Raw genomic sequence first — 21,054 nt, forward strand, 5'->3', positions numbered from 1 at the left:
CACAGAGACATTGGATTAACCTTCAGCAGCGTTTTTATCGTTTTAATGCCATTGAACACAACTTTGAACAGCAAAGGTAAGACGTATTTTGCCGTTTTGGCTCCGTAAAGCTACGTGGTGTGTTGTCTGGGTTTGCCTTCGCTGCCCTGAGTTCTGGTCGCTCAGTGATGATACTTATACCGCTAGAATATGTGGAATCTCAGCTTTACACTGATATCTTGTCTGTGCGGATCCAATAAGTAATAAAGTATTTATACCGTGAGTTCTGTGCTAAGTGCGTTAGCATTTTTTCGCTCAGGGCTAATTCAGAGGCTCTGCGTTAGAGTTGTGTTTTGTTTCAGTGAGAATTGTTCATATCATCAGTTAGCTGAGTTTCTTCCCGTTAAGTGGGTGTGACACCCTCAGACGCTGTTTCTTGCAGATGTTGCGTTTTTGCTTACATCGACAAACCGCATTTGTCAAACTTTCTCTGAAGTGTTCCCTTAAATTCAACAAAAGTAGACGTTACATTATGCCTCATGTGAATATTTAAACTTCTAAAACAAACATTAACTTTATTGTAAAAAATCTACCTCGTGGTACTTTTTGTTAATCCTTCCGTCTCGCCCCCTAAATCAAGAGTTCAAATAAAATAGGCATAGTCAATTGCATTACATGTCTCTTCTACATCAACATGTGTCCCCACTTCTTCATGTCTCTTCTACATCAACATGTGTCCCCACTTCTTCATGTCTCTTCTACATCAACATGTGTCCCCTCTTCTTCATGTCTCTTCTACATCAACATGTGTCCCCTCTTCTTCATGTCTCTTCTACATCAACATGTGTCCCCTCTTCTTCATGTCTCTTATACATCAACATGTGTCCCCTCTTCTTCATGTCTCTTCATCAACATGTGTCCCCTCTTCTTCATGTCTCCTCTACATCAACATGTGTCCCCTCTTCTTCATGTCTCCTCTACATCAACATGTGTCCCCTCTTCTTCATGTCTCTTCTACATCAACATGTGTCCCCTCTTCTTCATGTCTCTTCTTCATCAACATGTGTCCCCTCTTCTTCATGTCTCTTCTACATCAACATGTGTCCCCTCTTCTTCCTGTCTCTTCTACATCAACATGTGTCCCCTCTTCTTAATGTCTCTTCTACATCAACATGTGTCCCCTCTTCTTCCTGTCTCTTCTACATCAACATGTGTCCCCTCTTCTTCATGTCTCTTCTACATCAACATGTGTCCCCTCTTCTTCCTGTCTCTTCTACATCAACATGTGTCCCCTCTTCTCCATGTCTCTTCTACATCAACATGTGTCCCCTCTGTGGAAAGAGACTCTGAAAGTTTCAGGAACAAAGATTCTCTCTCTTTTTGATCCATTTCTATAAAAACCTGTCTGAAAATGAGCTGATCAGATTTTGGCCACTTCATGATGTCATAACGATGTGTTGTCTTGTGTAACCATTAGCCAATCAGCAACCAAGGTAACCCCCCCCCCCCCCCTTATCACCTGAATCTCCTCTAGAGCACCGTTGAGTTCTTTGTAACCAAATGTCTCTCAGAGGGGCGTGGGGAGGGGCTCCTTATCTTCATCTAAAGTAACAGACAGAGAATCAGCACTTTGGAAACAGGGCTGAAACAGAGGGGATTATGGGTAATGCTGCAATGATCAGTTTGGTGTTTCAGCCAATCAGAGACAGGCTCTGTATATATCTGAGACCTGTGATACATTGATGAAACACAGTAGAATAGGGGACCTTCAAACTCAAATATGTCTCCTCTCTTGTTCCAGTGACCAGTTGTGCCAGCTGAACCACACGATGAGGAAGAACTGCCGAGTCGCGGTGAAGACGAGCAACTTCTACTGGCTGGTGCTGCTGCTCGTCTTCCTCAACACGGTGGCCAGCGCCTCCGAGCACTACGGGCAGCCCAAGTGGCTCACAGAGATGCAGGGTGAGACTCTGTTCTTCATTTTACATTACACTTAAATAAATAATAGGTGATTCAATAATTTGATTCAAGACAACAATTATTTCGTCTTTTTAAGATAAAAAGAAAAGCTGTCAGAAGCAATGAGAACTCTCAGATTCCATTTTCTTGCCTTTTTAAATAAATAAATTTTCATATTTCTTAGTTCAACATTTTTTATATAAAAATTAGTTTTTATTAAAATGTATTTTACATTTTATTTTTTGAATTTTTGAATTTTAATTAAATGTTATTATTTTACTTTTTTCCAAATATTATTATTTCTTATTTCAACCTTTTCATTTAAATAAAAAATTGTATATATAAAAAAAAAAATGAAGTTTATTTAATTTAAAATTGTTTTCTTTTTTTCATTTTTTCTTTTTTCATCCTATCCGTTTTAATACAATTGTTTTTATTTATTCTACTTTAATTGTTTGCATTTCTTTATTTATCATCACACTCCATACATACTGCAACTACTCTGCACTCTAGTGTAATGTACATAGTGTCCTCTGTGTCCTATACTTTGTATTTCTTTAGCAGCAGTGTGGTATTCCAACTTAATCTGTGTATTAACTGACTCCCCCCCCTCTTCCTCAGAGCGGGCGAACAAGGTCCTGCTGCTCCTCTTCACTCTGGAGATGCTGTTGAAGATGTACGCCTTCGGCCTGCAGATCTACTTCATCGCGCTCTTCAACCGCTTCGACTGCATTGTGGTGTTTGGGGGGATCCTGGAGACGCTGCTGGTGGAGATGGAGTTCATCCCCCCCATCGGCATCTCCGTGCTGCGCTGCATCCGCCTGCTGCGCGTCTTCAAGATGACCCGGTAACTAGGGCTGGGTTTAAAGGGGACCTATCATGCAAAATGCACGTTTTGATGTCTCTATACATCAACATGTGTCCCCGGTGTGTCGGGGAACTCAAGCAGCATCAGAAAATAAAACCCTCTCTTTTCCTCCGTACCCAAATCTCTAAAAACGGGGAACAACGGAGCTGATCCAGATTTGCGTCCGATATGACGTAATATCTGAAATGTGGACCCACGGCCCAATCAGAAACGCTGCTATCAGAAACAATGCCCGACTGTTTTGGACGTAATATGGTCGGTGTTTACATTAGCATGGCTAACACTCAGAGCTAACCTGTACTGGAGAGCATGTGTGTGAAGAAGCAGGAAGTAAAAAGGAACTCACCTTGTGGTGTAACCGGCAAGAGAGAAAGCCTTTGAGCTCCAGACTGTTTCAGAGAGAATCCTTGATAATCCATGATATGGCGTTTCATCACGGCAGTATTTAGTTTAGACGGTAGCTGCCGGGTCCCGCATGAGCTCAGACCCCTCCTTTTTTGAAAGCTTCATACCCCAAATCAGCACTTTTGAAACAGGAAGTGAAATAGAGGGATATGAGGCATGGCTAGAATGGGTGATCTGCTTGGTATTTTGAGCAAAACACTTCATAGACATGTTTTTATATATCTGAGACCTGTGCTATTGCCTACAAATAGCATGATAGGTGACCTTTTAAGAGAAAAACAAGATTTAAAACTATACATGATCTTCAAGATGACCCGGTAACTGGGGCTGAGATTAGGGGCGAAACATCTGGGGGACGGATTCAAAAAACATACTTAGAGAAAGAGTTGCTTGTAGTGACGAAAGACTAGATCCTGGTAGAGATCAAAGTTATTAACAATACAACTTTATTTATAACTTTATTTATAAAGCACTTTAAACCTCCAGACCTCCTAAGGTTAAAAACAAAAGCTAATGGCGGAAGGACAAACAGGCACAATAAATCTAAACTTTATTGAAATGGGGCAGTAGTGGCGAAGTCGATAGGGACTTGGCTTGGTAACTGGAAGGTCACCAGTTCAAGTCCCGGAAAGACCAAGTGCTACCGAGGTGTCCCTGAGCAAGGCACCGTTCCCCACACTGCTCCCCGGGCGCCGTTCAAAATGGCAGCACACTGCTCCTAACACTAGGATGGGTCAAATGCAGAGAAACCATTTCCCCACGGGGATTAATAAAAGTCCATTTTATATTATACAATATCAAAGTTGCAATATGCATAATATTTGGTAAATGCAAAATGTGTATATGTATGTGTAAAATATAATTCAAAATTAAATAATTAAAATAAATAATGAGTTTGTATCCACTTGTTACATTTAACAAGAACAATTTAAACACAGGGTTCTTCTTACGGTCATTAACAACCTGGAGAAGTCATGGAAATGTAACTAAAGTTGCATCAAATATAATTTATATTTTATCTACTTGTCGAAATAGTAACACTATAATGATAATAAATACTGTGTCGTAATGAAACGTAAAATGGCTTTTAGCTGACGAGGTGTTTTGCTGGTGAGAGATTTTAGTGGCTTTAGCGTGTGGAAGCTAGTGAGCCTGTTTGATTTGTTTTAGAGGCACCACATGTTTCATAAGCAGACCTGATTTTCCTGTTCCATGTTAAAATAAACCATTTTCAGTGGAACGCTGAGAGAGTAATGTTTCTGGTCAAGGTTAGGTAAAGGTCATGGAGAAGTCATTGAAAATCATTGGTGACAAAGTGTGTGAACCCTGTAAATGTAAAATTCAAATAAGAAAAAATAAAATTAAAATAACAATACAATTTTTATAAATGTACATTAAAAGTAAAAAGCAAAAAAGGATTAAAATAAGTAACATTTAAAAAGTAAAAAATAGAGGTAAATCAAAAAAGGTAACACCATGTGAACACTGAGCAAGTAGGTCTTGTTTCAGTTTATCCTATAAATATATTCAAGACAGTAAATGATGTTATTATTTCTCTTTAGTCACACCTGTCTTAATAATGTCTTAATGATAGATCTCCACTCAGCGGCAGGACAAGGAACTGATATAGACCTGTGTGTTGTTTCCAGGCACTGGGCTGCTCTGTCCGACCTGGTGAACTCTCTGCTGAACTCCATGAAAGCCATCTTGTCTCTGCTGCTGCTGCTCTTCCTCTTCCTCATCATCTTCGCTCTGCTCGGCATGCAGCTGTTCGGAGGAAAGTTCAACTTCGACGAGACGCAGATGAAGAGGAGCACCTTCGACTCGTTCCCTCAGGCTCTGCTCACCTGCTTCCAGGTCATTAACACCTCCTTAACACTAGAACCGCCAACGGGTACATTTTACCCGCAGCTGTTTCCTGATTGCATGTAACTTTTTTTCAGCAAAATATTAAAGTCTCCCAGTCCGTGACTTTTCCTGAAAGTCTGTTATGTAGCACCCGCTGTTGTAAAGAATTGTCAATATGAAGTCAGATTGAAAAAATGGCCCAAAAAATGGCCATGTACACCAGCGTCCGGGGGGTAATATTTAGCTTATAGACAATGCACTGATTTTCGCGCTATTGATCTCGTGCGTAAACATGACTTGTTGCTATAGCAACGCCTGTTGTTTACTGCGGTTCCGTATAGATTGAGATAGATAATAATAACAATAATAAATGGAATTTATAAAGCGCCTTTCACGTGACCCAAGGTCGCTGTACATGGTGGACAGACAAAACAAAACAGACATTGAGGAGGGAACAAAACAAGAAAATAAATAAATAAAGGAAGCCAGGGGACCAGGGGCCTATACTACGAACCTGGTTCAACCTAACCTTGATATGTTTGAGTTAGCCGGTTGGCCTAATCCAAAACATACGCGCTGTCGCTAAACTGTACTACGACGCTGGTTATCAAGTGGATCGCTCAGCCAGCCGTGTCCTATCTAGTTAGGTGGCGTTCACATGAAAGGGGTGGTATCTGGAGCATTCGACCAATCACAAACATGGAGAAGCGCACTGACAGCGCAGCGTCATACTTCCTGAATGAAAAGTGAACTCTAATATTAGACATATGAAGACGTTAAACTTTAAACATCCATGACTTAAACACTTGATCCAGGATCAAAGCCTCAGAGCTGCACCTGCAAGGTGAATACAGCTGGAAAAAGAAAAAGTGTTTGAATGCATACATTAACAGGTTTATGATATCACTGCCCCGTCTAAAACACGATCTGACTTCAATTACATTTGTCTCGAGTGTTTCGTCAACTTAATGTGTTGCTTAAAATAATACTTCTGCATACAGTATGTGACACTGTGAGTGTTGCACGGCCAGATACGGCTCAACTGACTCAGATAAGGAGAGATATGATACATTATGAAGTGATATGCCGCGGACTGTACTTAATGTTACTCTGATCCGGTTACTTATGTTGTGGCCGATATTTAAGTAAGCTTTCTTAACGCTAATGTTATAACAGTCAGATTGCTCTGAAGATGGGAGGTGATATTCTATTCATGTTCACGTTCACACAGTCGGTGATTTCTGCCGGCCGTCTTTCCTGCGACGGCAGTTTTTCTGTATTTCCTTTCTCCTGTAATATGACTTGATCGCTTTAAACTCCGCACACTGAGCTCTGATTGGTCAGCAGGCGGTGCTTTCACTGAGTTGAGCTCTTAGCCTGCAACCTAACCTGGGCCCGACCAGGTTAGCTGCTTAGCATATATTACCATGGAGATCTAGCCTGCTAAAAAGAGAACCAGCTTCGGATGACCGGAAAGCCGAGTTTTCCCTGAATTTAAGCCGGCTAAGCGAAAATCCTGCTTCGCAGTATACCCCCCAGGAAAGGACTAGGGTCCGAAGGCCACGGTGAACAGGTGCGTTTTTAGTGAGGATTTGAAGATGTCCAGAGAGAGAGAGAGAGAGAGAGAGAGAGAGAGAGAGGAGAGAGAGAGAGTAGAGAGAGAGAGAGAGAGAGAGAGAGAGAGAGAAGAGAGAGAGAGAGAGAGAGAGAGAGAGAGAGAGAGAGAGGAGAGAGAGAGAGAGAGACTTTGCACATAACTCACGTTAGCGATATTGGCATACGTCATGCTATCTGCTCAAGTGAGAGTCCACAGATTCTATTGGTATAAGTGTCATCCCTGTGCGATCACAACTCACTGTTAACCCTGTGTTCTAGTATGATACATAGATAACATTGTACCTTGAAAATCAATGCAATTCTAATAGCGGGTACATTTGACCCGTTGGGCGGTTTCAGGTATACAGCGAGCCCTGGCGGTTCTGGTGTTAATACCTGCGTTTCTGGGCCTTATTTACCACCACTCTCAAGGAAAGAATGATTATTAAAACCGACATCACGTTCTATGACTGCTGACATTTTCGTGCAAAATGATTGGCTACTGTGTTTCTTATCTTCTACAGTTCGTATCATATTTAGGATTTATTTGTAATTAATTTACATAATTGTCTTTATTCTGTCCCAGTCCTTTTTCTTGGACTGAATAATGTATATATATATATATATAGATACAAATTAAAAAACGATATGCGCATATATTTTCTCCTAATTATTCGATTTTTATTACATGATGTATTTTTTTATTGAAATTATATTTCTTTATATAAAAATGTTAGAGGTATTGTGTATGTGATATTGTGATATTTTTTATTGTTATTATTAACATTATTCCCTACTTAATATGGACTTTGTTTGGCGTTCCTTATTTTCCTCAATTTCATTTGGTATTTCTATCTTTTTGTGCGCACATGTCACCTTTCTGTCTTCCGAACAAATGTAACGAAAAAAGTTTTGAACATATTAGTAAACGAGGCCCTATTGTCTTGCCCTCTCACAGTCATTTGTTGTGGTATATATTAAATGGCTGTCCCTCTGTCTTTAGATCCTGACCGGAGAGGACTGGAACGCTGTGATGTACGACGGCATCATGGCGTACGGAGGACCCATCTTCCCCAACATGGTGGTCTGCATTTACTTCGTCATCCTCTTCGTCTGCGGTAACTGTATCCTTTAAAGAGCCGTCTGATGTTTCCCAAAGATTAGCACTCATGGAGGAAAGAAACCAGAATATATTCACATTTAAACATTTAATATGTCAAATGTTCACATTGCAATATCTAAAAATGACTAGCCCTTTGTTAAATATTAATAATTTCAATTTATATAGCGCCTTTCACGAAACCCAAGAACGCTTTACAATGGGAAGTAACAAAACAAAAGGTAATACTATTCATACAGAGCAATAGCAGGAAATAAGTGAATAGATTGTGTAGTTCTAGAACAATGTGTAGTTTTAATTAGGGTAATGTGTCCTCTGGTGTCCTGCGATGGCGTTGTATCTCCTTCGAGCTCGCTTCGGCAGCCAAAAAACTGACTTTTTATCCAGTTTCCAGATTTCAGTTTCAGAGTATCCAGATCCACAATGTTACCAAACTATTTTTACTTGATGGTGCTTTTTTAACCGGTTGAAGGATTTTAGTGATTGGGACATCTGGATCTAAAGGTATCAGAGAAACGAGCTGTAGCGAGAACACAGATGTATAAAGTCAAACTGAAACTGCATTCACTATTTTTACTGCGTTATATCAGAGAGGACGAGACACTAAAAACCCTCCTGAATCATGACCACGGAGAGAAAACTACAACTCCCATGATCCCACGCTGCTGCACTTTGACAACAAACTCGAGATTGTACCTTTGTTTTCATTCATCCTTGTAGAAGACAATTACAGATGTGCTTTTAAAGGATTTTCTCAAATGGAACTCCTTCACTCTGAGATCAGACATCCTGCTGAACGTCTTCTTGGCTATCGCTGTGGACAACTTGGCAACAGGAGGCGGCAGGAAAGCAGTCGTGGAGTACGTTTTAACACAGAGATGATAATAACTATGGTCTCACACACATTTTCTACTGACTCCTACTTGATGCGATGTCAGTATAACACACACACACACACACACACACACACACACACACACACTACACACACCACACACACACACACACAACACACACACACACACACACACACACACACACACACACACACCACACACACACACACACACACACACACACACACACACACACACACACACACACACACCACACACACACACACACACACACACACTGGGATCAGATGGAAATAATACTATCTTTTTCAGTTTGGATCTTTTTTAATTTGTATTCTTTCTTTAGGGAGAAAAAGGACGACGAGGAAGATTGGGATGATGATGAAGAGAAAGAGGAAGAAGACACAGGGGTAGATTCTCTTTTTTGATTATTTTACTGCACCAAATTAGACATCTTTGTAAATAAAGGGCGGGGTATGGAAGTACTGTCTATTCCTTTCTTTGAGGAATCTGTTTTATTTTGCAATATATATGAACATGAGGATTGTGGATCTGTTCACACAGATAATACTGAGACAGATCTACCTCCATAGTTTTGCTAAACAGCTGATGTTTTGTCTCAGGCTGAAGAGGACGACTGGCAGGAGAACGAGGAGCTGAGGGCGATCGAGGGTCTGGAGGGTGAGTGTGAATCCTGCAGGACAAGCTTACAATATGATGATTAAATATGTAAAAATGTCTCTTATGTTTTTCTTTATTTATTTGCAGGAGTTGCTCCGATAAAGCCTGAGTTCTCGGGGCCAAAAGAGAAGATCGTCCCGATCCCGGACGGAAGCTCCTTCTTCATTATGGGAAAGAAAAACTGGTAATCTAACTTCATACATACGTCAAATTAAATATTATACAATGCAAGTTTTAGAAAAGTATTATATGTTACTCTTTAATTCCACTGTTCTTAAAACAGTTCCAAATAAGAAGCTGCTCCAAAGTCCTCAGAGTTAAAAGATGTCTGTCAATACACTGTATACCTTATTAATATCATTTTTGAAGTTCAAACTATAATCTACCGAAATCATCAATTATTCATTCATTTACATTTCAGGTTTGTTTAAATAACACCACAGTTGTTTCATAAATAATTTTTTTTGTTATACTTCCGTAAAGTATTTTTATATATTACCGGTATATATTTTTTCCACTTTCAATATTTTAAAAACATTTCTGATAATGAATACCAAATATTTGTTGATTACATAATGCCACTGGTGTTATTTCTTAACTGGTTTTATTATACTAAACACTAGGTTAGAATAGATATTTTCAACAACCCTGAAACTGACCCTCTTCAAAATGTATGCCATGCTTCCTACTTCCTTACAGTGCAGACGCTTTTCTGCTTGCTCTTGCCTCTGCTTACTTTTTTATGCTGATTTTCCTATTTTTCTTTTCTGAAAACTTCGAGCAGCGGCTCCTGGACATTAACTTATCACTGGGACAGTTATTCTTCGTAAATAGACGGAGGGTTTCAGCCATATTTCAATATTTTTACGACGACCTCAGTCTTACAGTAGCGTGGCCTAGCAACAGCTAAAGCCTGGTACTGCATGCTATTTAGCTTAAGCTAGTTAGCAGCAAAATGCCTCCGCTCTCTACAGACAGTGGCGGACTGGCCATCGGGACGTTCGGGGACGATGTGGGCCGGTCGAATAAGTCACTAGCACCCCCCCCCCCACCGTCGTTGTTTTTAATTATTTACTAGCGGTATTTCCTTGCGGTACCGAGGTGGGCCAGTCGAGAGTCCCGGGCTGATTTTTAGTCCCAGTCCGCCCCTGTCTACGGATGACTTCCACAAACTTCTACAGAAGATGGCCCTGTCGGAAATGAAAATGCAACGGTTGGAAGTTAACGTGGAAGTGAATGAACTATGTTGGAATGACACCACTTTACCAGTGTTGCAAAATAATGGAAAAGGGTATGCTAACTCACAGCTAGTTAGCAGCTACAAGGATTCCAAGGAACAGGAGGGCTGTGTACCGGGTAATAAATCTACAAGTGGTAGTCCTCCCTGGAACTCTCTGGGTCCAAAGCCTAAGAGTAAATCATTTCCATGGGATTTTGGAGGACGGATAACAGGCAGAGCCCAGCGCTCTGAAATCTGTGATGCAACCGGCTGGCCTGCATTGTTATCACCCAGGAAGAGCGCCTCTTCAACCCCTATTCATACTAGGAAACAGCAGTGGACAGCTGCTAAAGGGAGAACTACAAAAAATCCTCCTAAACCACCAAGTGTGCCAATCCAGAACAGATACGCTCCGCTGACCGAGAGCCGGAGATCTCTTTCTGATGACCTGGATAACCCGTCCTCTTCACACAGCAGGGTAAGGAAGGACCAACAGCTACTCCAAAAGTAAAAGGCTAGAGGGAAAGCTAACGACTGGGCCTGAAACTCTGATTGTGGGTGACTCTGCTCTAAGAGATGTAAAAGGTCTGTGTAGTAAGAACAACACCAAAGTACTCTGTTTTCCCAAGGATACGGTCTCTGACTTGGCTGAGAAGATCCTGCATATTGGGGCTGAACATCCGACTGAAGAATGTGGTACTACACATTGGAACAAATGATGTTATAAAACAACAGTCAGAAGTGCTGAGAGAAGACTTTAAATGTCTGTTGGAAACTGTCAGCTCTCTAAATGCAGAGGTGTTCATCAGTGGCCCTCGACCGCCAGTCAGAAGAGGAGTGGAGAGATTCAGCAGACTGTTTGCACTGAACACCTGTCTTTCAACTGCCTGTACTGACCATTCTGTCCATTTTATTGACAATTTTAACTTTTTCTGAGACCGCAGAAATCTTTTTAAAGGTGGGGTAGGTAAGTTTGAGAAACCGGTTCGAGATCGCTAGAATTTGAAAATACACAACCGGAGAAAATCTGCCACTTCCTCACAGAGCCCCTCCTCCAACACACACGAACGCGCACATGACCAATGAGGGCACGAGATAAGTGTGTGCCCGATGGAAGGCTGACAGGCAGGTAGGCCATCCAATTGGTTGGTTGTACTTTTTACAGTATTACGGCTTCTACAGATGAAATTTTTGTATGGATTTTTTGTCAAAGCACTTAAAATATTCATTGCTATCGGGATGTTAAGAGCATTCCATGGAATATAACAAAAAGTGTATCTCGAGTCGGTTTCTGAAACTTACCTACCCCACCTTTAAGGCAAATGGAGTTTGCCTGAACAAGTCAGGAGTGAAATTGTTTCTCTAAAATATTCAACTGCCTGCGTCATCAATCTGTTCCCTCTGCCAAGGACAAGCAACAAGAGGAATCAAAACAATAGAAAGACACAACACATCGTGCAGAAAACCTTGAAGAAGTATCACTGCACCCGCCTGAGGAATGTTCTGATTATGGGAGACCTATGACACAAATGGAGGAGTCTCCACCGCCCTATCACCTTTGAGGATACTCTTCCTTCACCCCCAGCTCTCTCTACTCTCCGTTCACCCTTTCACCCTCCTGGAGTTCGATGGCCACATGAAGGAGATACGCAGGGTTGGCAGCATGTCCTTTACCCCCGCCCCATCAACGACGCCCACCACAATCACTGAAGCAGAGACGCTTCATCCCCGTGCCTACGTCAACCACCTCCCCCCCCTTCAAGACAGCATCTGCGGTCTCCGAAGCCTGATAAGAATGTGTGTGTACAAAACGCAGCAAACTCTAACTGATATGTCCAGGATCAAGGGCGTATGGTAATCTCAACTCTTTCCAGGACATGCCGGGGCCCTGCCTGCCAGTAGCTTTGCCGATATCTGTGTTGATAGGTAATAGATTGAGAGCGGTGAATCAGCTTCGAAACAGGAAGTGCTCAAACGTTTGTGTGAGTTTATCTAATTTAGCAGTGACTCCATGTCAGCCACAGCTTGTCACAAAAAATTGCCACAACTTAAACTAGCTTTAATAAATGTCAGGTCTTTGGCAAAACTTTTTTAATCAATGATTTTATCACTGAGCACAATCTCGATTTTATGTTTTTAACAGAAACTTGGATTGAACAAAATAACAGTGCAGCTGTTTTTATCGAATCAACCCCTCCCAACTTTAGTTTTATGAGTCAGGAAAGAAAGCATAAGAAAGGGGGTGGAGTTGCTATTCTGTTCAATGATTCCCTTCAATGCAGGAAGACATCTTATGGGAACTTTGCTTCTTTTGAATATGTGGCCCTTCAGCTGAAATGCTCCTCTCGAGCTCTGTTCCTAAATATCTATAGGCCACCCAAATACTGTGCAAGCCTTTTTGATGACCTTACTGAACTGCTGTCTATAGTGTGTATTGACTTTGACCGTCTAGTCATTGTTGGTGATTTTAACATCCATGTTGACAACCCCCAGGACAGAGGGGCTAAAGAACTGTTTTGTGTTCTTGATAGCTATGGACTGACTCAGCATGTGACGGAGCCCACGCACAATAAGGGGCACACTCTGGACTTAATTATCTCAAAGGGTCTGAATATCTCTAAGGTTGTGGTGACTGATGTTGCGCTCTCTGACCATTCCTGTGTTTTCTCTGAGAGCTCTATTTCTGTTCACACAAGTGTTCAAAAAGAGGTAACCACAAAGCGATGTTTAACTGAAAATACTAGGGAAATGTTTACTCAATTTTTCTTCCACACTTGCCCCTGCTAAATCTCCAGGTTCATTTTGAAATCTATAAAGAGAGACTTGGCTTTTATAATTTAGAATTGAAAATTGCAAGGTATTTGCCTCCTTCTTCACTGACACAATTCAGAAAATCAGACAAGCAGTCAGTGCCTCTGCATCAGGAACAGCAAATGTGTTGTCTCTGTGTCCACTTAAAATCAATTCAAACACCATGACACAATTCCATCAGATTAATGATAAAAACCTAGAGGACATTATTCAACTTCTGAAGTCCTCCTCCTGCTGCCTTGATATTATTCCAACAGGATTTTTCAAAGATGTTTTTCCTTGCATGGCCTCAGATCTACTTCATATAGTAAACAAATCTCTTCACTCAGGTGTTTTTCCACAGGCCCTGAAAACTGCTGTCATTAAACAGCTCTTAGAGAATATCTAGATGCTTCCGTAATAAACAATTACAGGCCCATATCAAACCTGCCATTTCTAGGTAAAATCATTGAAAAAGTTGTTTTTCAACAGTTGAGTAATTTCTTGCATTTAAATAACTGTTTCGATGTGTTCCAGTCAGGCTTTCGTCCAAACCACAGCACTGAGACTGCTCTTGTAAAGGTCTTCAATGACATCCACTTAAACACAGACAATGGCAGAACTTCAGTGTTAGTATTATTAGATCTCAGTGCTGCGTTTGACACTGTTGACCACAGCATATTACTAGACCGACTGGAAAACTGGGTGGGACTTTCGGAAACAGTTCTAAATTGGTTTGAATCCTACTTAAAGGACAGAAACAACTTTGTTTCTATCGGTAAATACACATCTGAGTTGACAAATATGACATGTGGGGTACCTCAAGGCTCCATCTTGGGGCCTCTTCTCTTTAACGTCTACATGCTACCACTGGCTCAGATAATGAAAAACAACAAAATAAGTTACCATAGCTATGCGGATGACACACACATTTACATAACCATTTCACCAGGAGACTATGCTCCAATTCAAACACTGAGTAAGTGCATTGAACAAATCAATGACTGGATGTGTCAGAACGTTCTCCAATTAAACAAAGATAAAACTGAGGTAATGGTCTTTGGAGCCAAGGCAGAATGTATAAAAGTTAGCGCTGAGCTTCAGTCTGCAATGTTCAAAACAACAGATAAAGCCAGAAATCTAGGTGTAGTCATGGACTCTGACGTGAGTTTCAACAGTCACATTAAAACAGTTACTAAATCAGCCTACTATCACCTAAAGAACATATCTAGGATTAAAAGACTAATGTCACAGCAGGATTTGGAAACACTTGTCCATGCTTTTATCTTCAGTAGACTCGACTACTGCAATGGTGTCTTCACAGGTCTCACTAAAAAATCTATTAGAAAGCTGCAGCTGATTCAGAACGCCGCTGCTCGAGTCCTCACTAACACTAAGAAAGTGGATCACATCACTCCTGTTCTGAAGTCTTTACACTGGCTTCCTGTGTGTCAAAGAATAGATTTCAAAATACTGCTGCTGGTTTATAAAGCAATGAATGGTTTAGGCCCAAAATATATTTCTGACCTCCTGCTAAATTATGAACCATCCAGATCTCTCAGGTCTTCTGGGACTGGTCAGCTCTCTGTCCCCAGAGTCAGAACTAAACATGGAGAAGTAACTAAAGGACAAGTTAAACAAGAAAGTAGAAGGAAAGGGAGGTCATAGAAAACTATTTCTGCTAAGAAGTTAGCATTGATTGAGAGTCAGATCTAAACATTTCAGATGTGTGTATCTCACACTGCACTGTAACTTGTATTCATGTATCTTTGCTTTTAAATGAGTGTTTTTAGATATCATTTTATAATATGTTTCTTAATGCTCTTAATGTCTTTCATTTTTGTAACGCACTTTGAATTGCCTTGTGTTGAAATGTGCTATATAAATAAACTTGCCTTGCCTTATAAAATCAACAAACCAAAATAATGGAAATGTAAAAAATTCAAAAATGTTCCTAGTGAGGCTCAAGGAGGTGAATGGTAATGCATTTTAACACCAATAGATAACAACTAAAATAATCCAGTTAATTTTTGTAATTTCCCTCCCATTTTTAGTTTACGTGTCGCCTGCCACAACCTCATCCATCATCCGTACTTCACCAACTTAATCCTCGTCTTCATCATCCTCAGCAGCATCTCTCTGGCTGCTGAGGATCCCATCAAGTCTCACTCATTCAGGAACATCGTAAGAGAGACCACGTTCAGATTCATGCAGTTAAAACACTTCCATCTGATCATTACTCACCTTCAAAACAAATGATATCCAGAGCTGATGTCCGTCTCTCTTCCTCAGGTGCTCGGCTACGCTGATTATGTTTTCACTTCAGTCTTCACCGTGGAGATCTTCCTCAAGGTAACACTGCAGTGGCTGAAACTAAGAAAATTGGGATGTGCTAAAATGTCAATTCAAAAACTAGTTGTGGAAAAACAATAAGGATATTTAACCTGAGCAAAAGTAATAATACCATGATTTAAAACTCTCTCTTACAAGTTAAGTCTTGCATTTCAAGTCTTACTTAGGTAAACATATGTATCAAGAAAGTTTAAGTACTGCCTGACCTTGTTCTATTTTAAACTATTGAATTTAAATAGGATGCTTACATTGCTGCATGTTTCATTTATGTATTATAACAAAATGAAGAACACTAACACGTATGGACGAAATGTAAAAAGAAATATACAAATATTTTGATGCAGAAACTTGTAGGATGCATTTAAAAGGTGTAGCTGGTTGCAATAGAGCTCAAATGTTTATCCTGATTTCAGTTTAATTTCACGATGCATTGTGTTTCATAAACTCAGAGTAACTACAACTTTTGGATCATTTCGTGAAGTAAAAAGTACAATACTTCCCTCTGAAATGTAGTGTAACACCAACAACATTCCACCACTTCAGTGTGGACAGTAAAGCCTAAATATCTGTATTTCCCCTCCTCTCTTTCTCCAGATGATGGTGTACGGCATGCTCCTGCACACCGGCGCTTTCTGCAGGAACGCCTTCAACCTCCTGGACCTGCTGGTGGTCGGAGTGTCGCTCGCCTCCTTCTTCCTACAGTGAGTACACACACACACACACACACACACACACACACACACACACACACCACACACACACACACACCACACACAACACACACACACACACACACACACACACACACACACACCACACACACACACACACACACACACACCACACACACACACACCACACACACACACACACACACACACATCACTTCAGGGGACATTACATTGACTTACATGCATTTCCTGGAGACTTATCCTAACCCTAACCCTTAACCAAGTCTTCACCCTAAAAGTAATGATCCCCCTCATGGGGACCTCAAATGTGTCCCCATAATGGAGGCGAGTCCCCACACGTGACTGTTTAAACAGATTTAGGTCCCCACAAGTATAGTAATGCTAGGCACACACACACACACACACACACACACACACACCACACACACACACACACAACACACACACACACACACACACACACACACACACACACACACACACACACACACACACACACACACACACACACATCACACACACACACACACACACACACACACACACACACACACACACACACATATACATCACTTCAGGGGACATTACATTGACTTACATGCATTTCCTGGAGACTTATCCTAACCCTAACCCTTAACCAAGTCTTCACCCTAAAAGTAATGATCCCCCTCATGGGGACCTCAAATGTGTCCCCATAATGGAGGCGAGTCCCCACACGTGACTGTTTAAACAGATTTAGGTCCCCACAAGTATAGTAATGCTAGGCCACACACACACACACACACACACACACACACACACACACACGCACACACACACACACACACACAGAGTCAGAGCGTTTGAAGCCAATATTATAATGGTGGTATTGTAGTCAGTGTCATAACGGGGGGGCAAGCGGCAAAAATGCCCCACTATAAATCTAAACAGTGTCCTAAAACCCATAAAAATAAAGATATATATACATTTGTCTACAACTTAAGGCAACATCCGTGTCCTACATTAAGCCTCATATATGTATATTATAAAACACATAATTGTGTACTATGTGCACATTGTATGTTTACATAGGTATTTTTATTTTATCTTTTTTTACATTTTCTTTAACTTAAGTTTGTGTTAATATTTTTATTTCATTTAATCTTTTATTGGATATTTTACTCTTACTTCCTTTTTTTATAAAAATATCATTATTTTATCTATTTTTTATATATATATATATTAACAAACTACAAATGGAGTTACCCTGATCTTCTACTTATTAGCCTCTAGGCTTCCTTTTATTTAAATCCAGAGTTGGACAAAGTACTCAGACACTTATAGATTAGGGAGGCTGTGGCTCAGTGGATAGTGTGCTGGACTTCAAATCAGGGGATAGCTAGTTCGAGTCCTACTGCAGTCAGCATGCCGTTGTGTTCCTGGGAAAGATACTTAACCCCAAATTGCTCCTGTGGGGATTGTCCACAGTAACGAATAGTAAGTAAGTCGCTTTGGATAAAAGCGTCTAACATGTAATGTATTTCTACGCTGCTACAAATGAAGGTCAGGCTTTCAAAACTTAAAAGTAAAAGCATTAGCATCAAAATATACTTAAGGTGGCAAACGTAAAAGGAGTAAAGTACCTCATGTACATTAGGGTGGTCCTTAAAATTGAAAGTGGGAAAGTCTAAGCTCCAACCCCCAGAATCCATTCTATTAGTCAAGAAAACTCTCCTGGTGAATGTTTTCCTCAATCTGACAACATGTACCCGTCCCTCATCCAGCTGGAAGTGCAGCCTCAGTTGCAGCACCGTGGCTGCTGGTGTGGCAGCCCAGGTCGACTTCCAATGTTAAGGACCACCCTACATGAGGCTGAACTTCAAGGTTGATGAGGGAGGGGTAAATGTGGTTGGAATTTGAATACAAATCACCAGGAGAGTTTTCTTGACTATCATAACGAATTCCGGTGGTTGGAGCTTAACATAAATGAATTCGAAAATGTACATGGCACGAAGGACCACCCTAATGTACATGTCCTTAAAGGTGGGGGAGGTCATTTTGGAGAAAGCAGCTCGAGTGCGTTAGAATTTGAAAATAGACAGGCGGAACAAATCTGCCCCTTCCTTACAGAGCCCCTCCCCCAACACACACGTACGCGCACATGACCAATGAGGGCACGAGATAAGTTTGTGCCCCGATGGAAGGCTGACAGGCAGGTAGGCCATCCAGTTACTTTACTCAGCTGATTGGTCGAGCTTTTTACAGCGCCACGGCTTCCACAGAGGACTTTTTTTATGGATTTTTTGTCAAAGCAAGATATTCATTGCTATCTGGATGTTAAGAGCATTTCATGAAATATAACAAAAAGTGTATCTCGAGCCGGTTTCTCAAACGTACCTACCCCACCTTTAAGTCAATGTACTTCCCAGCTAAATCTGCCTTATTTTGAATCCTTTATCAGGTTAACATGTTAATTTGTCTTCCTTCAGTTCGAGTGCGATCTCTGTGGTAAAGATCCTCCGAGTTCTCCGAGTGCTCCGACCTCTCCGAGCCATCAACAGAGCCAAAGGACTGAAGGTAAACTCCTGTTAAATCCAAATTAAACATGAAGTAAGTAGATTGAAGATTCAAATTAGCTACAGTGTAGAAACGGCAATGAAATTCTTCTGACCTGAGCTCCTCCAACAACGCAACATATATAATAAAATACAAGGTAGTGCAACAACTCTATATACATGTCAATAGATTATGATATGTCCAAGAACAGAATATGAAATTCAATAATGTAAATAGAGTAAGTGTTTAAGCTTTAAGGTTTGCTCGCTATGTATTAAGTGTATACAAAGTGCAGTTTGTTTCTCTTTGAAGTCTAACACGTGTATTTTCTTTGTGTACAGAACGTGGTGCAGTGTGTGTTCGTCGCGATCAAAACCATCGGAAACATTTTAGTCGTCACGACGCTGCTGCAGTTCATGTTCGCGTGTATCGGAGTCCAGCTCTTCAAGGTACCTGCTGCTCACCTGTCGGCACTTTAATTATAGACTATATCAGATACGCCTGTACAGTCTGATGCAATATAATACTGTTCTGACGTATCTTGAAACACAACTGAAAACGTATGCATGTAATTCATTATTTTTTACTGATTCTCTCTTTTAAGTGAGGGATAATGTGCAGCGAGGCGGTCATTATGGGGAGAAGGGTGTTCTTTTCCCCATAATGACCGCCTCGCTGCACATTATCCCGCGAGATCTGACTCCCAATATTAATTTAAATGCTTTTTATAGATTTAGAAAATGCTTTTATTGATTTAAAAAATAGTAGGCTATTATTTTTTTTTAATGACATGCATCCGCTAAGAAAAATAGTCCGTTGTCACCGTTTGAACTAACGTAGCAACGGCAGGAACTGCTTCGATAGCGTTTTTGCGGACATTTTTGATTACAGATTTGAAAACATCGCTCCTTGCTTTAAAAGTAGCACAATTCATTATGTCAAACCTTGGGAAGTATCTAGATATCCCTGCCCTAATGCCAAAGGAACTGCACACTGAATATGTTTCGCCGTTTGATGTCTATGGGAAGAGACCAAGGGGTAGACCTAGGACCAGGTGGAGGGATTATATCTCTTCGCTGGCCAGGGAGCGCCTTGGGACCCCCCAGTCAGAGCTGGTTGATGAGGGGAAAGGAACGTTTGAGGCTCACTGCTGGAACTGCTACCCCCGCGACCCGACCACGGATAAGCGGGAGAAGATGGATGGATGTCTATGTTTGGACCGTTGCGTAAAAAGGAGGGTTTCTGCCCCGTTACTTCTCCGCTGTTTTCTTGTCCCAGTTTGAAAAGCAAACTCATGCAGTTTGCTTTTCGGCCAAACTGCATACAGTTCAATCGACCGGACTTCTTTCTGCAGATGTGAGCGTCCTTAACAACGGTCAATAAGTCCTTGACAGCGGTCTGTCTGTTCTGGATTAACAACGTGTCACGTGTTCTGAATTGACCAATCAGAATCGAGTGTTCAACTAAGCCATGTAATAATGTTGTATTCTCTGTTGTTTTCTTACTTTTACTGCTTCATTATTTCAGTGTGTGAAATGTATTTGTCTCTCTAATATTCTGTCCATCTCATGTCTGTCGATGCAGAACACAACGAATAGAAACACCTTTAATTATGACATCAGCAAACATCATTACATATTTTCATTTGAACACTTCGAAAACAGTGAAACCTTTTGAGCTTCACAAACAAGTTGTATTGGACTGCATTATATTGTTGAGTGTTAGTGACTTTTTCTTTAATGTTTTGATCCTTCCTGTGTTGATCGTTACAGGGCAGATTCTACAGCTGCACAGATGAAGCCAAACACACTCCTGTTGAGTGCAGGTCAGTTTTATTTTTTACTAATTTCTCTACATAACATACTACGCAGAGTCGGGTATTGTAGGTACAACAATAAAAATAAAATACCGGGCCAGGGAAGGATATTCTGACTCTCTGAGACTAAAGTGTTGGGATCAGTTTCATCCTACCTTAAAAATGTAAGCAGTTGTGTTACTTTTAGTAATTTTAACTTTTATTTAAGAGAATTTCTGATCAATTGTTTTCTGGCAAATGTAAGACTTTATAATCTCTGAGAATATGACTTTTTTTTATTGTAAATTTGCGATTATTTTCATGTTAATAAACCACTTTAATCCATATTCTTTTCTCA

The 21,054-nt window shown here is 40.7% G+C and overlaps 1 protein-coding gene across 1 annotated transcript in view; it reads left to right on the forward strand.

Annotated features, from left to right (window-relative positions):
• LOC117449586 (voltage-dependent L-type calcium channel subunit alpha-1D-like) overlaps window positions 1–21,054 on the forward strand; it is an 80,026-nt gene that overhangs the window by 39,776 nt on the left and 19,196 nt on the right. The window contains exons 13-26 of the mRNA XM_071203663.1: window positions 1,781–1,941; window positions 2,560–2,785; window positions 4,861–5,068; window positions 7,659–7,779; window positions 8,560–8,635; window positions 8,979–9,042; window positions 9,256–9,313; window positions 9,401–9,497; window positions 15,377–15,506; window positions 15,615–15,674; window positions 16,269–16,375; window positions 18,835–18,922; window positions 19,243–19,350; window positions 20,674–20,726. Coding sequence (XP_071059764.1) covers window positions 1,781–1,941; window positions 2,560–2,785; window positions 4,861–5,068; window positions 7,659–7,779; window positions 8,560–8,635; window positions 8,979–9,042; window positions 9,256–9,313; window positions 9,401–9,497; window positions 15,377–15,506; window positions 15,615–15,674; window positions 16,269–16,375; window positions 18,835–18,922; window positions 19,243–19,350; window positions 20,674–20,726 — 1,557 coding nt within the window. The remainder of the gene's footprint in view (window positions 1–1,780; window positions 1,942–2,559; window positions 2,786–4,860; window positions 5,069–7,658; window positions 7,780–8,559; window positions 8,636–8,978; window positions 9,043–9,255; window positions 9,314–9,400; window positions 9,498–15,376; window positions 15,507–15,614; window positions 15,675–16,268; window positions 16,376–18,834; window positions 18,923–19,242; window positions 19,351–20,673; window positions 20,727–21,054) is intronic.

The sequence above is a fragment of the Pseudochaenichthys georgianus genome, chromosome 7 (genome assembly GCF_902827115.2).
Source record: "Pseudochaenichthys georgianus chromosome 7, fPseGeo1.2, whole genome shotgun sequence".
Taxonomy (NCBI): Eukaryota; Metazoa; Chordata; class Actinopteri; order Perciformes; family Channichthyidae; genus Pseudochaenichthys; species Pseudochaenichthys georgianus.